Here is a 14,854-nt window from a genome sequence, read left to right on the forward strand (position 1 = left end):
ATATCACTTATCACACTGTACTGTGCAGTGTGTGTGCACACGTGTGCATGTGTGTGTGTGGAGAGAGAGCTCCGTTAAGCCAGGGTAGTGTCTTAGCTCAGCACAAGCTTCTTACATGCCGTCTGGCATAGGTTATTGAACGAGTCATTCATTCAGTGAGTGTGGCGTTTGGGTGATTCTAAGCCAGTGTACTCAAGACTTTTACATGATCACTGGGATAGATCATTAGCTGATACTTTAGGGTAAAGCGTATGTCTGGTGTGAGGTTTGATGTTAATGACAGAAGGCGGAAATCCACCTATTAGTTTAACTGGACTGAGGTACAAACTACCACAGGCAGCTTCAACAAGCGTGTATTTCTCACAGTTCCAGAGGCTGTGACACCAGGAGCAAGGTGTCAGCAGATCTGGTGCCTGGTGAGGCCCCCTTCCTGGTTCACGGACGGCTGTGTTCCTGCTGTGTCCTCCCGTGGCAGAAGGGGCGAGGGAGCCCTCTGGGGTCCCTTCTGAAGGGACACTGATCCCATTCATGAGGCTCCATCCTCAGGACCTGATCACCTCCCACCTCCTCACACCATCACTTTGGGGTTAGGGTTTCACACGTGAATTTCGTGGGGACACATTCAGTCTATAGCACCAACACTTCATATAGCCATTCTGAGAATCGCAAATGTTGGGGACTGAGTTCCTGTTAGATCCGTACTGCATGTCTTTAACCTGGAAACAGCTAACAAAGAGCTTGTTCTCAGAGTGAAGGAGGCTCTGGGTTGCTGTTTGCTTGCTCTTTATTACCGCCATCTTTCATTCACAGTTTCTTGCTAATAGTTCTTTTGGGGGCTGTCTGCTCAACACCAGAAGATGCTACCTGCAAATCCACCTAAGGGGCCCCGCAGTGCCCGGTGGCGGTCACCACTAGGGCCCTCCCCGTGGAGGGGCCACTGTCACTCTCTAGGCTAAGCGTGAGGTCGGCTCTTTTTTTTTTTTTTTTTTTTTGCTGTACTCGGGCCTCTCACTGCTGCGGCCTCTCCCGTTGCGGAGCACAGGCTCCGGACGCGCAGGCTCAGCGGCCATGGCTCACGGGCCCAGCCACTCTGCGGCATGTGGGATCCTCCCGGACTGGGGCACGAACCCGCGTCCCCTGCATCGGCAGGCAGACTCTCAACCACTGCACCACCAGGGAAGCCCTCGGCTCATTTTTTAAACTTTATATTAAAACAAATAGAAACAGAAGTTCTGATATATCCTTTTGGAGATGCTTTTGTGCTCTGCTGACTAAGGAGGCACTCACTTGGACCTGCGGTACCTCAGCCCCTAGAGTAGCGCGGGGCACGTGGCAGGTACACGACACAGGCTAGTTGAAGGAGAGAAGGAACTAGGACCAAAGTCACCTTCATGAATCAAAGACTGACGTGGTGGCAGGTGATACACGGTCAGGTGGAGCTAAGCCTCCGTGCCTGTCTTCTCGGGACTGGAGCTCGCTCTGGCCTGGGGGCCCTCAGGAGGCTCGCCAGACTTCCACGCATGCGCCCCATGGAGTCTGAGTGGGCAAACGATGCCTCGGGAAGTGCGGGGAGTAACAGCGGGGCCTGGGATGCGAACTCGGGGGTGTCCGTCTTTAGGCTCTGCCTTTTGTGCTGTCACCTCCCACAGTGAGTCGGGAGCCAGGCTGACACTGAACAGCTTGTGCGTCTCTGTGAGTTGACCCAGCTCCCGACGCTGCGAACCTGGGAGTCCGCCGGGCCCCGGGGCATCACGGGCAAACCAAGAGAGGGGTTTGGTCTCACTCGTGTCACTCAGACCTTCACTCAGACCTTATTTTCTAAAAGTTCGATGTCAGAGTGTCTCACAATAATAAAGGTACATGTTAAAGTGCTTCATTGTAGATGAATTCAACAGCCATGCTCAGCGGCAGCGCCTCCCCCTTGCTCCTGGGGCCGCCCCCACAGCCCCCGGGGCTCTGGACCCCTGGTGCCCTCGCTCTCCTGTGGGCTCCTGCGTCCGGCACGTGTGGGCAAAGGAGCTTTTCGGATCCGTGTGCGTGTGCGCGTTAGAGGCCGAGCTCCCTGAGGTCCTGTGACACACGTGTCCCTCTTTCCTGGCTGCTGGAACGGCACTCAGTTCTGTGGAGGTGACTTACACTCTCCTGGATTCTGTTTCCTTAGGAGCTACTTTTAGAAAAATGAGGACAGACGCTTGGTTCCTAGTTTCCGGCGCCCCAGGCTGGCGGAAGCTGGAGCTGTTTGCAAGCCCGACGCCTGCGGCCCACTTGCCAGCGGCCGCTCCTGAGCGATGCGAGTCCAGGGTCGGTGGGGTGGCACCTCTGCTCGCTGCCCGGACGAGAAGGCCTGGCTCCGGGCCGAGGCTCCCCCGGAAGGTGGTGTTTGGCTGCAACTGTGACTGTGAACCGGAGACTCAGAAACCGGGGCAAGGTTCCAGCGAGGCCGCCCTGCAGTCTGTTCCGAACAAGGCGACCTTGCCGTGGGGTCCGGTTGTGAGCCTGAGACGTGTGGGGCTAGAAAACTGGGACGGGTTTGAAAAACAGAGGGAGGTGCCCGAGGCGCAGACAGCCCCGAAGGAGCCCCTATGGTCAAAACCGGCCTGTGAGCAGCCAAGTGGACAGTGGCGCCTAAGACGTTAGTTACAAGAGTTGGATCCTAATCCACAGAACAAAGTAAGTATCCGTGAGTCCACGGTGATGTAAATAAGCAAATAAGTAGGTACACAAACGGCAGACGCGCAGCTCTTCCCTACAGAACTCAAGTTAACAAACGTGGAAGAAAGGAGGAGGGTACCAAATCACCCACAGGCAAACATGACAGTAAAAGTCGCTGCAGGAAGGATCCACTGACGGATACAAAAATCACTGGGCTAAGCTCTGACAACAAACAAGGATTGATGATCAACTAGAAAGAGAAAAAGAATCACTTTACAGTCTTTCCCATGGAGAACGTCTGCAGGCATCGTAACCAGGCGCGGAAAGTAACATCTCCAGGAAGAAGATGCAGCCCTGGTGTGACGCTCCGAGGAGGACCAAGTACCGTCTCCATGGGATTCCTGCCAAAATGCATCAACCCCACCAACCAATACTGGGAGAACATCAGACACGCCCTCACTCCGAGGCTTTCTGCAAAGCTCACTGACTGGAACCATCAAGGGTCAAGGGTGTGAAAGACAAGAAAAGATTGAGAAACCGTAAAAAAAAATCCAGTGCTCTGTCTGCTCTCCTAAAAAAACAAAGAGATGGGAAAAAAAAAAGAGATGAGGGTTGAGATGGAGAGCTGCCCGTAAGCCCTAGCCGGAGCTGGGCGTCGCCTGGAAGGCTTGAGAGTCCAGTGAAATGTGGCCCTGAGGTCTCTGCAGGGATGAAATGAAGTATGAGAGAAAGGCACCTGAATGTGGCCAACGTAGATGGACAGGTAGGATAGTGCAAACTCAAATTTCTTATTTTAAAAAAATTAGCTTCATTTGAAAAATTACCTGAATCTTGACTTCATGTTGGCTGCCAGAGAGCTTACTTCGTACAGAGCGCTAGTCTAAGTCCTGCGAAAAATAAAAGAATTAGAAAATGTGATACTTACCTTTAGAACTGGGGGGGGGGGGGAATAAGATATTACAAGAGAAATACACAAATCAAAGATTAAAATATGCCTCCAAGCACTAACCACACACTTCCCTCAACTTCAGTGTTAGCTACCAGTCTGATCTTTGCCTCTAAATTGCAATAGTTTGAGGACAGTTGTCAGTCTATCCATGGCTCCTCTCACAGCCTAGGGAGTGCCTTGCGTGCTGTAAAAGGCACTCAGAAATGTTTGCTGTGTGAATAAAATGTCTTACAAGTTTAAAAATGCTTATAACGAATGGATAAAGAAATGTCGTGTATACAGACATGGGATATTGTTTGGTCTTAAAACAAGGACATCCTGCCATTTGCGACAACACGGACAGAACTCGCTGGAGGACATTGTACTCAGTGAGGTAGGCAGACGCAGGGCAGATCCTTTGTGGCCTCACCTGTAACGTGGAATCTCAAATAGTCACACAGAAGAGGGGAGAAGAGTGGCTGCCAGGGGCTGGAGGAGGAGGGGAGAGGTAAGTGATGGTCGAACGGCACAGTTGCACGTGTGCAGGACAGACACGTTCTGGAAGTCTGTGTACAGCCTGGCGCCTGCTGCTGAGAGCACTGACCTTATGTTAAGTGTTCTTACCCCAGAATAACAGCAACGATAGTAGTAGCAACAGTAGTAATAAAAGGGGATGTGGGAGGAGCCTGTGGGAGGTGATGGGCATGTTTCTGGCCTTGACGGTGGTGATGGTTTCACAGATTCTACTTATCCCCAAGCTCAAGTTACATACATTAAGTATGTACAGCTTTTTGCATGTCAAACATGCCTCAATAAAGCAGGTTAAAATTTAAATACGTAATTAATTAATTTTAAAAGCCATGCCCATAGGTATTACACATACTCTGATGTAGAACTTCTGCTAAGCAAAGGGACAGCCCATTAAAGGTGAGTGGGACAGATGGGACCAGCCCAGGAAGAGGAAGTCGAAGCTGTGGTTGAATGCTTGAATTCAGGCTGCGAGGAGAATGTTCTGGGATGGAGAGAGACCTACCTTTTTCTGCTGAAGACACAGCACTGAATCACGAGGAGCTGGTAGAGGTGAGAGGCAGCAGTGGGGTTTGCTTTTCTGGTTGAAGAGAGCAGAATAGGCCACTGGGCCCAAGGTGATGAGGGTAGCTGGTGTCCGGAAGATAAACATCTCTGAAGTATTTGGTCAGATAATCAGGGTTGGTTCCAGAGCGCTGGGAGGCCTGGAGATGCTGAAAAGCAGGAGATGAATTCGGTTCGACACCAACAGAATATGAGAGAGATGATTACAGAGCAGGAGGCCCCTGAAGACCAGACCCGAGCACGTCGCTGAGAAGGGGCTGGTGGGCCTCCGCAGAGGAGCTGAGAGCTCAGAAAAGGGGTGAGGCCATTGGATTTTTGCCAGAAGTGTGTCATTGGTGGTTTGTTAATAAAAGTAGTTCCTCCAAGGTAAGGACCAGAGAACCAGAGGTATTCAGCTGAAAATTTATTGAGGGCAGGAAGCATACTCTAATATATCTTTGTATTTTCCCAAAGCACCTCTCTTGCCCAGAGACCATCTTTGAACTTTGACAGTGGAGTTCTGCGTTTCCCTGCCAAGAGCTTCAAACCAAGCCAGACTTCAAGCAATCTAGAAAAAGACACCAGCGTGAAAATAGGAGTAACTTGAACCAAAGACGTTTGAGGAAGGAATTGTACAGCAAGAAAGAAGAGAATGCAAGCCTGGCACAGACTGAGGGCTGCAGAAACGTGCAGGTCAAGAGGTGGTATCATAGCGTTTGACATAAACCAACGTGGACGATCAGTCTTAGTGTGTGTGGATTTTCTGTCCTTAGAACATGTCTTTATGGTTTTGGTTATACCATATTTTATCCCTAAAAAACTGTAAACTTCAGAAAGAACATGGAGGAAAGGACAGTTCATACGAGCAACGCAAGAGCTCCCGCCACGGGGTCCCTAACTCTGGCGTGTTCTCTGTTAAGGCCACACTGTGCGTGTGATGTTCACCCCACTCTTCTCCTTTAACTTCATATCATAAGCATTTTCCAAAAATTAACAAAAATTTTCAGAACTGTAATTTCCCAACTGTGTGGATGTACTAACGTGTATTTAATTGTTCCCAATAATTAGATATTTAACTTAATTCCAAGTGTTACAGTAACAAATGCTGAGGTGAGCATTTTGAACAAGGATGTCCAGCCACACTTGTCTCACGTGGTCTCGTTTAAATGGGTGTGAACTTGCTATCCCTTTGCAATGATCACTCACTCATGTATTCGTTCACGGAGCATCTAATGTGTGCGGACACAGCCCTGCCCTCACGGGCCACGCTTTGGAGAGCGGAGGTGACAGGCGTGGACGGTGAAAGGCAGCGGAGGCCGCCCTGCGTGGGACCTGAAGGACTGTCCGATCCAGGGCTGCTCCTGAGCCGCAGTTTTCAGTGTTGGTCACTTTGGGCTCAGCTCAGAGGAGGCGGGTGGCCGAGGGGCCTCTGTGCCCAGCTCGTCTGATCCCAGGGGTTCATCCCTAAGTGTAATCACAACACCTGCCCCCTTCCCCGCCAGCTCTCCGTGGGCTACAAGGAGGCAGAGAAGGGAGCCCCGCATGGCAGCCGCAGACCAGACACCAGGTTGGGCCTCTGCGCTTGCCCCGAACCCTGACCCAAAGGGAAGCCTGGTGGAGACTTCTGACCTCCCCGCCGTCGTGGGAACGGTCATGGCCGTGGGAACCAGCCCCTGAGTGCACACGGCCCTGCTGCCCACTTCCAGGCGGGCTGAGCAGCTTCCTGGCTGAGTGTGCTTGGGGGAACCCTCCACAGAGTTGCTGTGCCCACAGGGCGCCCCCCGCCGTGTTTGCCCCTCTTCTCTCCGATCCTTTTCCCTCCTCCCCTTGCCGCGTCTGCGCTGAGCGGCCGGTGCGGCGTCTCCTTCCAGGGCCGGGGAGTCTTCAAGGAAGTCATCTTGGGCGGCTCCCACCAGGGACACCCCAAAGCCGCGCCAGTGAAGCGTCCTGGGAGGGAAGTGTGGCACCAAGGTCAGGGGAAGCCGAGTGCCTCCTGCCCTCCCCCCGCCCCCAGCCTGAGCGTCCTGGGCGGGCAGAGAAGCTCACCGGCCAGCAACCGCAGGACCTCCCTTACCGCCAGGGCCCTCTCCGCCCACCGCCAGCCTGTGCCCCGCGGGCCACCCTCCGCAGCGGATTCCACTCCTCTCTACAGGCCCACCCGCCCAAACGTCCCTCTGACGGCCCGCGTCCGGCTCCCGGGTTAGACTTGCCACCCTCCGTCCTACACGTGGTCACCCTCTGTGCTGGTCCTCGGCGCACCCTGGCCCACCTGGCACCCATGCCGCCCTCGCTGGGACCTCCTGGGCCCCCAGGCCCACCAGCGCCGCACCTCCTGGCCCACCTCACCCCGCCGCAAAGCAGTCTTCCGGAAGCTCGAGCTGGGCTGTGTCACTTTCTGCTCTAAAACTGTCAGTGTGCCCCCCATGGCCCCCCTTTCTCCCAGCTGTGTTCAGAGTGAGTGGTGCTGGGACCCTGGAGCCAAACTCCCACCCTCTGATGGAAAGGCAGGCTCCGGGGCCCAGCGGCTGCGTCTGAACCCCTGCACTCACAGTGACGCTGAAGGGCCAGTGGCCCGTCCATGCAGTGCAGGTCCCTCGGCCGTTCGTGAGGCTCCCGTGGTCCTCCTGGGGAGCACCGAGCCCCCTCCCTGGCCTTTTACCCTGAGTCCTCCTCCCTCTGGAGCACCTTCCCCCATGGCTTCCCAGCCTCTAACGTCCTTCGCCTCTTCTGTGACATTGAAGCCTTCAAGGTTCAGGTCAAACACCATCTTCACGACGCTCTGAGTTCCCTCGTGGCCGCCCCCTTTCTGTCTGTCTGATCAGATTTTCTTCTGGGGGGGAGGGCGGGACATATGCACAGCGGGAGGGGGCAGGGGAGGGCACAGCTGGGGGGACTCCAGGCAGGCCATCCTCTTGGCTTCCTAGGTGCCTGGTGCCAGGCCTCCCAGAATCTCAGAGGAAAACCTTTGCTGAGATTCAGGGTGTAATTCCAGCCCGAAACGGGTGCGAGGGAAATCAGGGTCCTTGCTTCCACTTTCGGGACTCTGCTTTCCAAAGCCCCACCTTCCTGGAACAGGGGGGCCTGCAGCAGAATCTTACTGAGGGAGCGTCTGCGCCAGGCTGGAGAGGGGTCTCGGGACGTCACAGGAGTGTTCATTACCACGTGGGGAGGCCAGCCCCTGACCCCATCTGGGACCCACAGGGTGGGCACGGGGGCCAGATCACGGGCAGGGCACCTGCTCATACTGAGACCTGGCCGCAAAGTGGGGGTCGCAGCCTGAGGCACAGCTGGGGCCCTGAGGTTCTGCTGCTGCAGGTTGAGACACCTGGACGACAGAACGGAAAGCTGGGGACGCACTGATGGACAGACGCCAGCGGGCTGGAGTCTCCTCACAGAGCACTGAAGCGCCCACATTACTGAGGCCTGCGCGTGATTTTCAGTGTTTCAGGAATAAGCTTTTTCCCTGAGCGTTATTCAGTAACGCTAACGCAGAAAAACAGCACCCACTAAATATATGCTCGCCACCTGGGTGCTTTAACTTGAGAATCAAAATAAACAGGAACTTTGCTGATGGAACCTGAACTTGATTTTCAAAAGGAAGAAATTTCGAAGGAATTGGGAAGTTTCGATGAACTTTTAAAAAGGAATATTGATTTTTAATTTATAAAGATGGAGGCAGAGAAGAATGGATTAGGACTTTTGTTATAGATGCTACAAAAAGACGTCAAGAAATAGCAAAAATTCACCCCCCAAAAAGATGGCATGTTAATTTATAAAATAAAAAGTTTATATAAGTCACAAATTACCAAAATGCAAAATTTTAAGGCTCCCAAAAGTTCTATGTAGGTCACCCAGGATGAGCACCCCCGAGTACCTGTAAGAATCCATTTACAACCTGTGACCATCAGGGATGCTAGCGACACTTAGTTCAAGATAAAAGCAAAGTGCATCTACCAAAGAAACGGAATCAGGGTATTCACAGTGCCGCTCCACTGAGGCCTTATCTCCCAAGTTGGTTCTTTTCTACATTTGACAGACGATACCAAATAAAAACAGAGAACTGAATTCAGTAAGCAGAAAGGAACACTCAAGTTCATGGGTTTATTCAAAATGCACTGCCTACTGGCTTTGAATGATGATTCTGCAAAGAGTTGAAAGAAAAAGCACAACGTTTAGAAGAGAAAGGGAATTTCTGAAGGGAGTTTCAAACCAGAAATTTCAGTGTAAATGAGACGAAGGACACAGGCTCGTTCAGTAACCACTGAGAGCCTCCGGGGTGCTGGGGGCCCGGGAGGAGCTGCAGGGGTCAGACAGTTTCCAGCGCGCTGCGAGGCCACACATAAAGGGCCAGAGGGGCAGAAGGGGAGGACGGTCCCACAAGTTCAGCAGGGAGGACAGCTCGCCGCCTGCCAGAGACCTCAGCCATGTCCCGGCAGAGCCATCCCAGCCGCTCACGTCAGGGCTGTTACTGGTGCGGTCCGAGCCTCCTGCAAATCAACCTACCACGACGTACGCCTTTCAACAAAGCCAAACGTCTGTCACTGTCCAGATTGTCCCCGTCACTCCCCAGGGGCCATGAGTACCTTGGCCACATGGACCTTTCAGAACTCTGAAGATTGGAGGCAGATCGGCCAGTCGGGTCACCAGGACCTGACTCTGCGTGGGCACCTCCAGCCACCCCTCCTTACACTCCTGTGGCCTGTGGGCAAGTGCAAGCGGGGCAGGAACCCCGCTGATAGAGGAAGCACCTCGGCTCCATGTGAAGGAGGTGGCCGAGGGCAGGTGGCTTTGCTCCTCAGTTAGGGCCAGCTGAGCGAGGGAGGGGCACGTGGAGGTGTGGAGGTGCTGGTCCCGGGGGGCGTGGCAGGAAGGCCGGGTGAAAGGTCCGAGGCCGGGGGCTGCGGGCATCCGCAAGGTGGGTGGCCTCAGTGACCAGCTTGTTCTGCTGACATCTGTGCCTCTAATTACCCCTCGATCACAAGTGTTCACCTCTCACATGGAATGATAGCACTCGCCTCACTTCCCCACTGACCAGGGAAACTACCCTTGACCACGTCACAGAGCCTGTCTGACGTGTCAGGCCGTTGCTGGGCGTGGGGAGGGGGGAGTGCCAGGGCACGTCCCTGAGCTCAGAAAGGGCAGACCACGTCTGGGGGCCGGGCTGGGCTTTCTAACCAGATGGGGCAGGCCCCGCTTCGCCCTCAGTGTCCCAGGGAAAGTGTCAGGTGCCATGCACCCTCCTGGAGGAGACCCCACTTTCGCAGCGCCAGGCTTTGTTTCATTCAGAGCTCGGAAGCAGGAATTCCACGTCACATTTCCCAGGGTGTCCGCTTCCACAGCTGCGGGTGGCTTGGCAGGAGCATGTAGCTGAGCCCCTGAATCAGATCGCGTCTGACTTGGCCCGGTCGCCCTCTCGCACGTCTCCAACAGGGCTAGTCATCTGCATTCACGAATGAAGGCCCGACAACATTAGAAAGAAAAGGCGTTCAGAGGTTTTAAGCTAACCACGTGTGGAGAGTAGCTGAAAGAGAATCTTCTGAGGTGCTTAACATCCAGGTTAAAGTAAAGTTAGCGGCTCTTGCTAAAATCAGTTAATGTGTATGAAGCACCTAACGGCTGTGTGTCAGAGGCTGTCTAACATGCAAAGCACAGAGCAAAGGAGGAACCGATGATTTCCAGCTGAACATACCATCTGTGAATCTCCCCAGGCAGCAGAGGGACAATGCTCCTCCCTGGCCAGCCTCGCCCCTTCCCGGTGGATCGTGGCCCTGCTCGTGCCAACCGCCCCTCAGCTCCCACACCAGGCCTCGATTCCCCTGCCGGAAGCCGGGATCAGTGTGGGCTTTTCTGCTTTCACCTCAGGGACAGGTGCCACGCCCTCCACCAGACCGAGGGGAACTGGCCTGGTGCATCCCGTCAGCGGATTGCACAGATAAGGATGGAGGTCCAGAGGAGACGTGCACTGCGCCCCGCGGCAGAGTCCCGACCCGCCTGACTGCCCTGGACTCTCTGAGCTGGCAGGAGTGCCCCCTCCTACGAAGGCTACTGCTCCCCTTATTTGGAAACGATGCAGAGGCCCCTCTTCTGCCAGACAACACGTGCCCACTCAGGCTCGGCCCCATTGCTCCTCCTGGCTGGCCGCTGGGGTCAGGCTGCCAGACAGCCTGGCGGGGGTGTGCGGGGCTGGACCAGCGGCACGCGGGGTGGTGCTCCTGGACCTGGGATGGTCCCCTGGCCGCTGCGGGGGACCTTCAGGGAAGACAGACAGGACTGAACACCCAGCACGGAGATGCCAGACACACGCAGGAAGGAGGAGAGAGCGACGGCCGCACCAAGGAGGGCAGGAAAGCCTCGGGCAGGGAGGGTGGTGGGAGAAGGGGCGGGACCTGCATACTCCACAGTCTCTGCAGCCACGCACGCACGTGGCTCAGGGAGCCTGGAGAGGTGGAGGGGGGTGGTGATTAGGAGCAGCAGTGCCGTCACTCGCAGAGACCCGTCAGGGAGGGGTGCCCCCGCGTCCCGTCTGGTCCCCCTCCAACCTGCTCCTCACACCCCATCTTTTGTGTGTGTGTGTGTGTGTGTGTGTGTGTGTGTGTGTGGTACACGGGCCTCTCACTGTTGTGGCCTCTCCCATTGCGGAGCACAGGCTCCGGACGTGCAGGCTCAGTGGCCATGGCTCACGGGCCCAGCCGCTCCGCGGCACGTGGGATCTTCCCGGACCGGGGCACGAACCCGCGTCCCCTGCATCGGCAGGCGGACTCTCAACCACTGCGCCACCAGTGAAGACCCTCACCCGCTATCTTTGATCCTGGAAACTCCAGTCACGTTAGCTCGAGCTCATCGCACATGCACCCGCGCCCCCTGCGCACTGCCGCCCTCCTCTGACCACCCTCCACGCACCCTGGTCCGAGAGGCCGTCGCTCTCCCTGGGTTCCCGCTGGGCTCCTGCCTCAGCCAGGCCACACCAGGCCCTCCTTCCTTCCACCAGGGGTGCAGGAGTCACGGGGAGAGGAAAGCTCAGAGAACAGCACTGGCTCTTTCTGACCCCGTCTCTTTGACCTGTGGCCAGGAAGGTTCTGGACGCACGCGGCTTTGTTGGCCTGAGTTCTCAGAGCGGTGACGAGCAGGACAAATGACTCGCGTGAGCAAGACGCAGCCCTGCATGGTTCCAAGCCCCTGAGGTTGGGGGACTGGGCACTGGGGCATAACCGGCTGTCACAAGCTGCCACCGACAGGACCCTCAGGTCTCAGAAGTGACACCTCTTATGCGACAAGTGACAGTGTGCCTCACAGCGTCCAGCTGGAAGGAGGGTTGAGCTGGACAACAACCCAGCCTGTGAACTGCTGCAAATGGGAGGAACTGGCTTTTCACCTATTGCTTCAGTTTTCAGAAAATTGCCCAAAGTCTTTGCAAACCATTTGCCCTTTTGTTGGCTTGGTGAAGGGAGTTGGCAGAATCGTAAGGTCCCTTGTTAAAGCCACGTCACTGCTTACGTAGAGTCACAGAAAGGACGCGTCATAGGAGACTTCTCAGAACACTGGCAAGAAGAGGAGACAAAAGGGAACCGCTGCTTACACAGTGTATTTGACTCTGTGACTTTTTACTACACAACTGATTAAAATCACAAGTCCAGTTTCCTATATGCCTGGCAGTGGGCTGTCCTCTTGCCAATGGGCTACAGGGTCCCAGAGCCAATGCTCGAGGCTGTTCTGCAGAGCTCATTCATTGAAGAGATGCAGGGCACTTAGCAAATTAAATTAGGAAAGTGTATACAGTTCTGCATGAAAAAAGATCCAGGTTTAGGTGCCCTGTTGGTATTGCCAAGGAGTTCATCACATTACCAAGTTCAACTCAATTCCTATAAACTGGGTGTGCTGTGACAGCATTTAACATACAACTTCTTTTCCAGAGCATTCCACCCTAACTGCTGTCCTGTATAAGTAGCTTATAAGGTTAGATTTTCCCAGAGGATTAAATATTTGAAAGCAGGACCTGTTTCCTCAGAGTGAATATAGCTTCATGGAGAAGAATGAAGTGGAGACCAGACAGGTCAGTGGCTTTAAAACAAAAAAAGGCGGTTTTTCTTACTCTGAACTTACCGTAACCAGAAAGGCCACTGGTTCTAAGAGCCGAAAGAAGAAAACAGTTGTTTAGGGTTGGAAGAAGTTTCAGTGGTTGCTGCTTCCAGCCTCAGCGGAGGCTGGAGAAGAGGTGGGGAGACTGCGCCTCGCCCGCTCACGGGAGGGGCCAGGCTGCCGTGCAAGTGCCACCAGGCTGACAGGCCTGCGCTCAGAGGCTGCTTTTGGAAGATATCGCGACAGGCAGCCAAGGGCCTGTAGACCCCGGCAGAGGACGGAATGGGTCTTAGGGTAAGCCATGTGGAACTCAGCAGACCCCCTTTGAATCTCTTTTCTTATCTGTACCTGGGCCTGAGCACTGCCTGCCCTGCCCCCTGGGGCAGCTTTGGTTGGAGATCAAGCGAGATAAAGTCTATGAAACTTCCCTAAATGCTGAAGCACAATGTAAGTGATAATAGTCTTGCCTTGTTGAACACGGGATGTGCCAGGCATGGGCTCAGCACTGTCTCGTTATCACAGCACGCTGGGAGGCGAGAAAGCTGTCACCTCCGCTGCACGCGGGAAGGTGAGACTTCCCTTAAATAGTCCATCAAGACCTCAGGAGCTTGAACCAGCTGTCCCACACCTGAGCATTTAATTATTAATAAGATCATGCAGTAAGAATACCATATTACACACTACAGCATTATGTCACGATATAATGCTGCTCTACTACACTAGTACTGTGACACACGAGCACCACATCACTGTAGTATCAGAGTATATTGTATGGTATATACTATAGCAATTACTATATTACTGTATATTACTGTGCTATTACATAGTATATATTAATATTTATATGAAGACATAATAATACAGTAATAATATAATAGCACTGCCATATAGGATGCCACGGTCAAAGGCAATAATTAGCATTGCATACACATACAGCCAGAGAGCATTAGAGGAGCTCTTTATCTTATACGAACTGCACCATTTTTAGTATTTTCCTGTTTTTTTACAAGTAACTAAAAATCACTGCCCTTTAAATGTTTTCAATGATATCATTGCACTGTTTTTAATACATTTAGTTCCCTCCTTCTGAAAGAATAATTAGTGAGAGAATAGGTTTATTCACAACAAGGGTTTCAATAATTTATTTTTTGTGTCTAGTATGGGTTTTTCTAAACTACTTTTCTTGCATACGAATGTATAATTTTAAAAGATTGATTTGTAAAATATTGCATTTACGTAAATTAAGCTTCTCTTACGGTTTCTTTACAACAAATATGAAAGGAAAATTGAGCCTTGGCGTTCAGACTGGGCTGCATCCACAGCAGCACTTCCACGTCTGGACAATTCACGGAAGTAAGTCACCTCCTCACAGAATACGATGATCGGCCCTGTTTTGGAGAGACATTCAATGACCTGCGTCCTTACTTGTTTTCACTTTTTTACAAGCTGTGACCTTTGAAGATAATGTCTAGTCTTTCACTGAGGGGCACTTTGATTTCCTCAAGTGTTGGGGGCGGAGGGCCAACTTCAAAACTTCTGTCATTTCTCTTTCAACTGTGACTACGATGGAAAAGTCTTCTGTGAGCAGCCGGCGGGCCCTGCCTGTCACCACCCACCACTTCCCAGGGCCAGTGAGGACACCAAGAGTTTCAGTGATTAACATACACTATTCTTTGTATCCGCCTCATGATACAAGAGAAAATACCACTTCTGGTAGATCAATATGACAAATGAGTAAACCAGAAGATGGCGTTGAAGGTTTGCAATCACATTTTAAAACAAGGTAAACGTGGTTTTCAACGTCTGAAAGCGGATGAGTGAGGAGAATGTTGAAACAGCTAAGTCTGGGCAGAGGACACGTGTGCGAAAGTGCAAAAAGCTCAAGTGTGCCATTTTTGTTCTTAGCAATCTCCCGTCTGCTGCTGGTGAGCACTGGTTAAAGTGTAAAGATGTGCCCTTTGTTCACTGAGGTATCCCAGGTGCCAAGGACGGTTCGTAATAAGCAGAGGTGCTCGAAAAATATTTGTTGAATGAATGAATCCATGAAAGAAGAAGAAAAACCGCTGTGACCATAATTTTCTTTGAAAAAAAAAAAAACCTGTTGTTTATTACATAGATTCTGATAAT

At 52.9% G+C, this 14,854-nt stretch overlaps 1 protein-coding gene across 5 annotated transcripts in view; it reads left to right on the plus strand.

Moving 5' to 3' along the window:
• Nucleotides 1-5,802, plus strand: part of DUSP22 (dual specificity phosphatase 22) — a 71,515-nt gene extending 65,713 nt beyond the window's left edge. For 2 of the 5 annotated variants that reach the window (XM_027128202.1, XM_027128203.1), the window contains one exon: nucleotides 2,162-5,802. In XM_027128202.1, coding sequence (XP_026984003.1) covers nucleotides 2,162-2,637 — 476 coding nt within the window. In that variant the 3' untranslated portion in view covers nucleotides 2,638-5,802. The remainder of the gene's footprint in view (nucleotides 1-2,161) is intronic. The other 3 variants (XM_027128200.1, XM_027128199.1, XM_027128201.1) reach the window with 3 other exon arrangements.
• Nucleotides 5,803-14,854: the final 9,052 nt, after the last annotated feature.

The sequence above is a fragment of the Aethalodelphis obliquidens genome, unplaced genomic scaffold, assembly GCF_003676395.1.
Source record: "Aethalodelphis obliquidens isolate GAN/ISIS:26980383/991018 unplaced genomic scaffold, ASM367639v1 scaffold34, whole genome shotgun sequence".
In the NCBI taxonomy this organism is placed as follows: domain Eukaryota; kingdom Metazoa; phylum Chordata; class Mammalia; order Artiodactyla; family Delphinidae; genus Aethalodelphis; species Aethalodelphis obliquidens.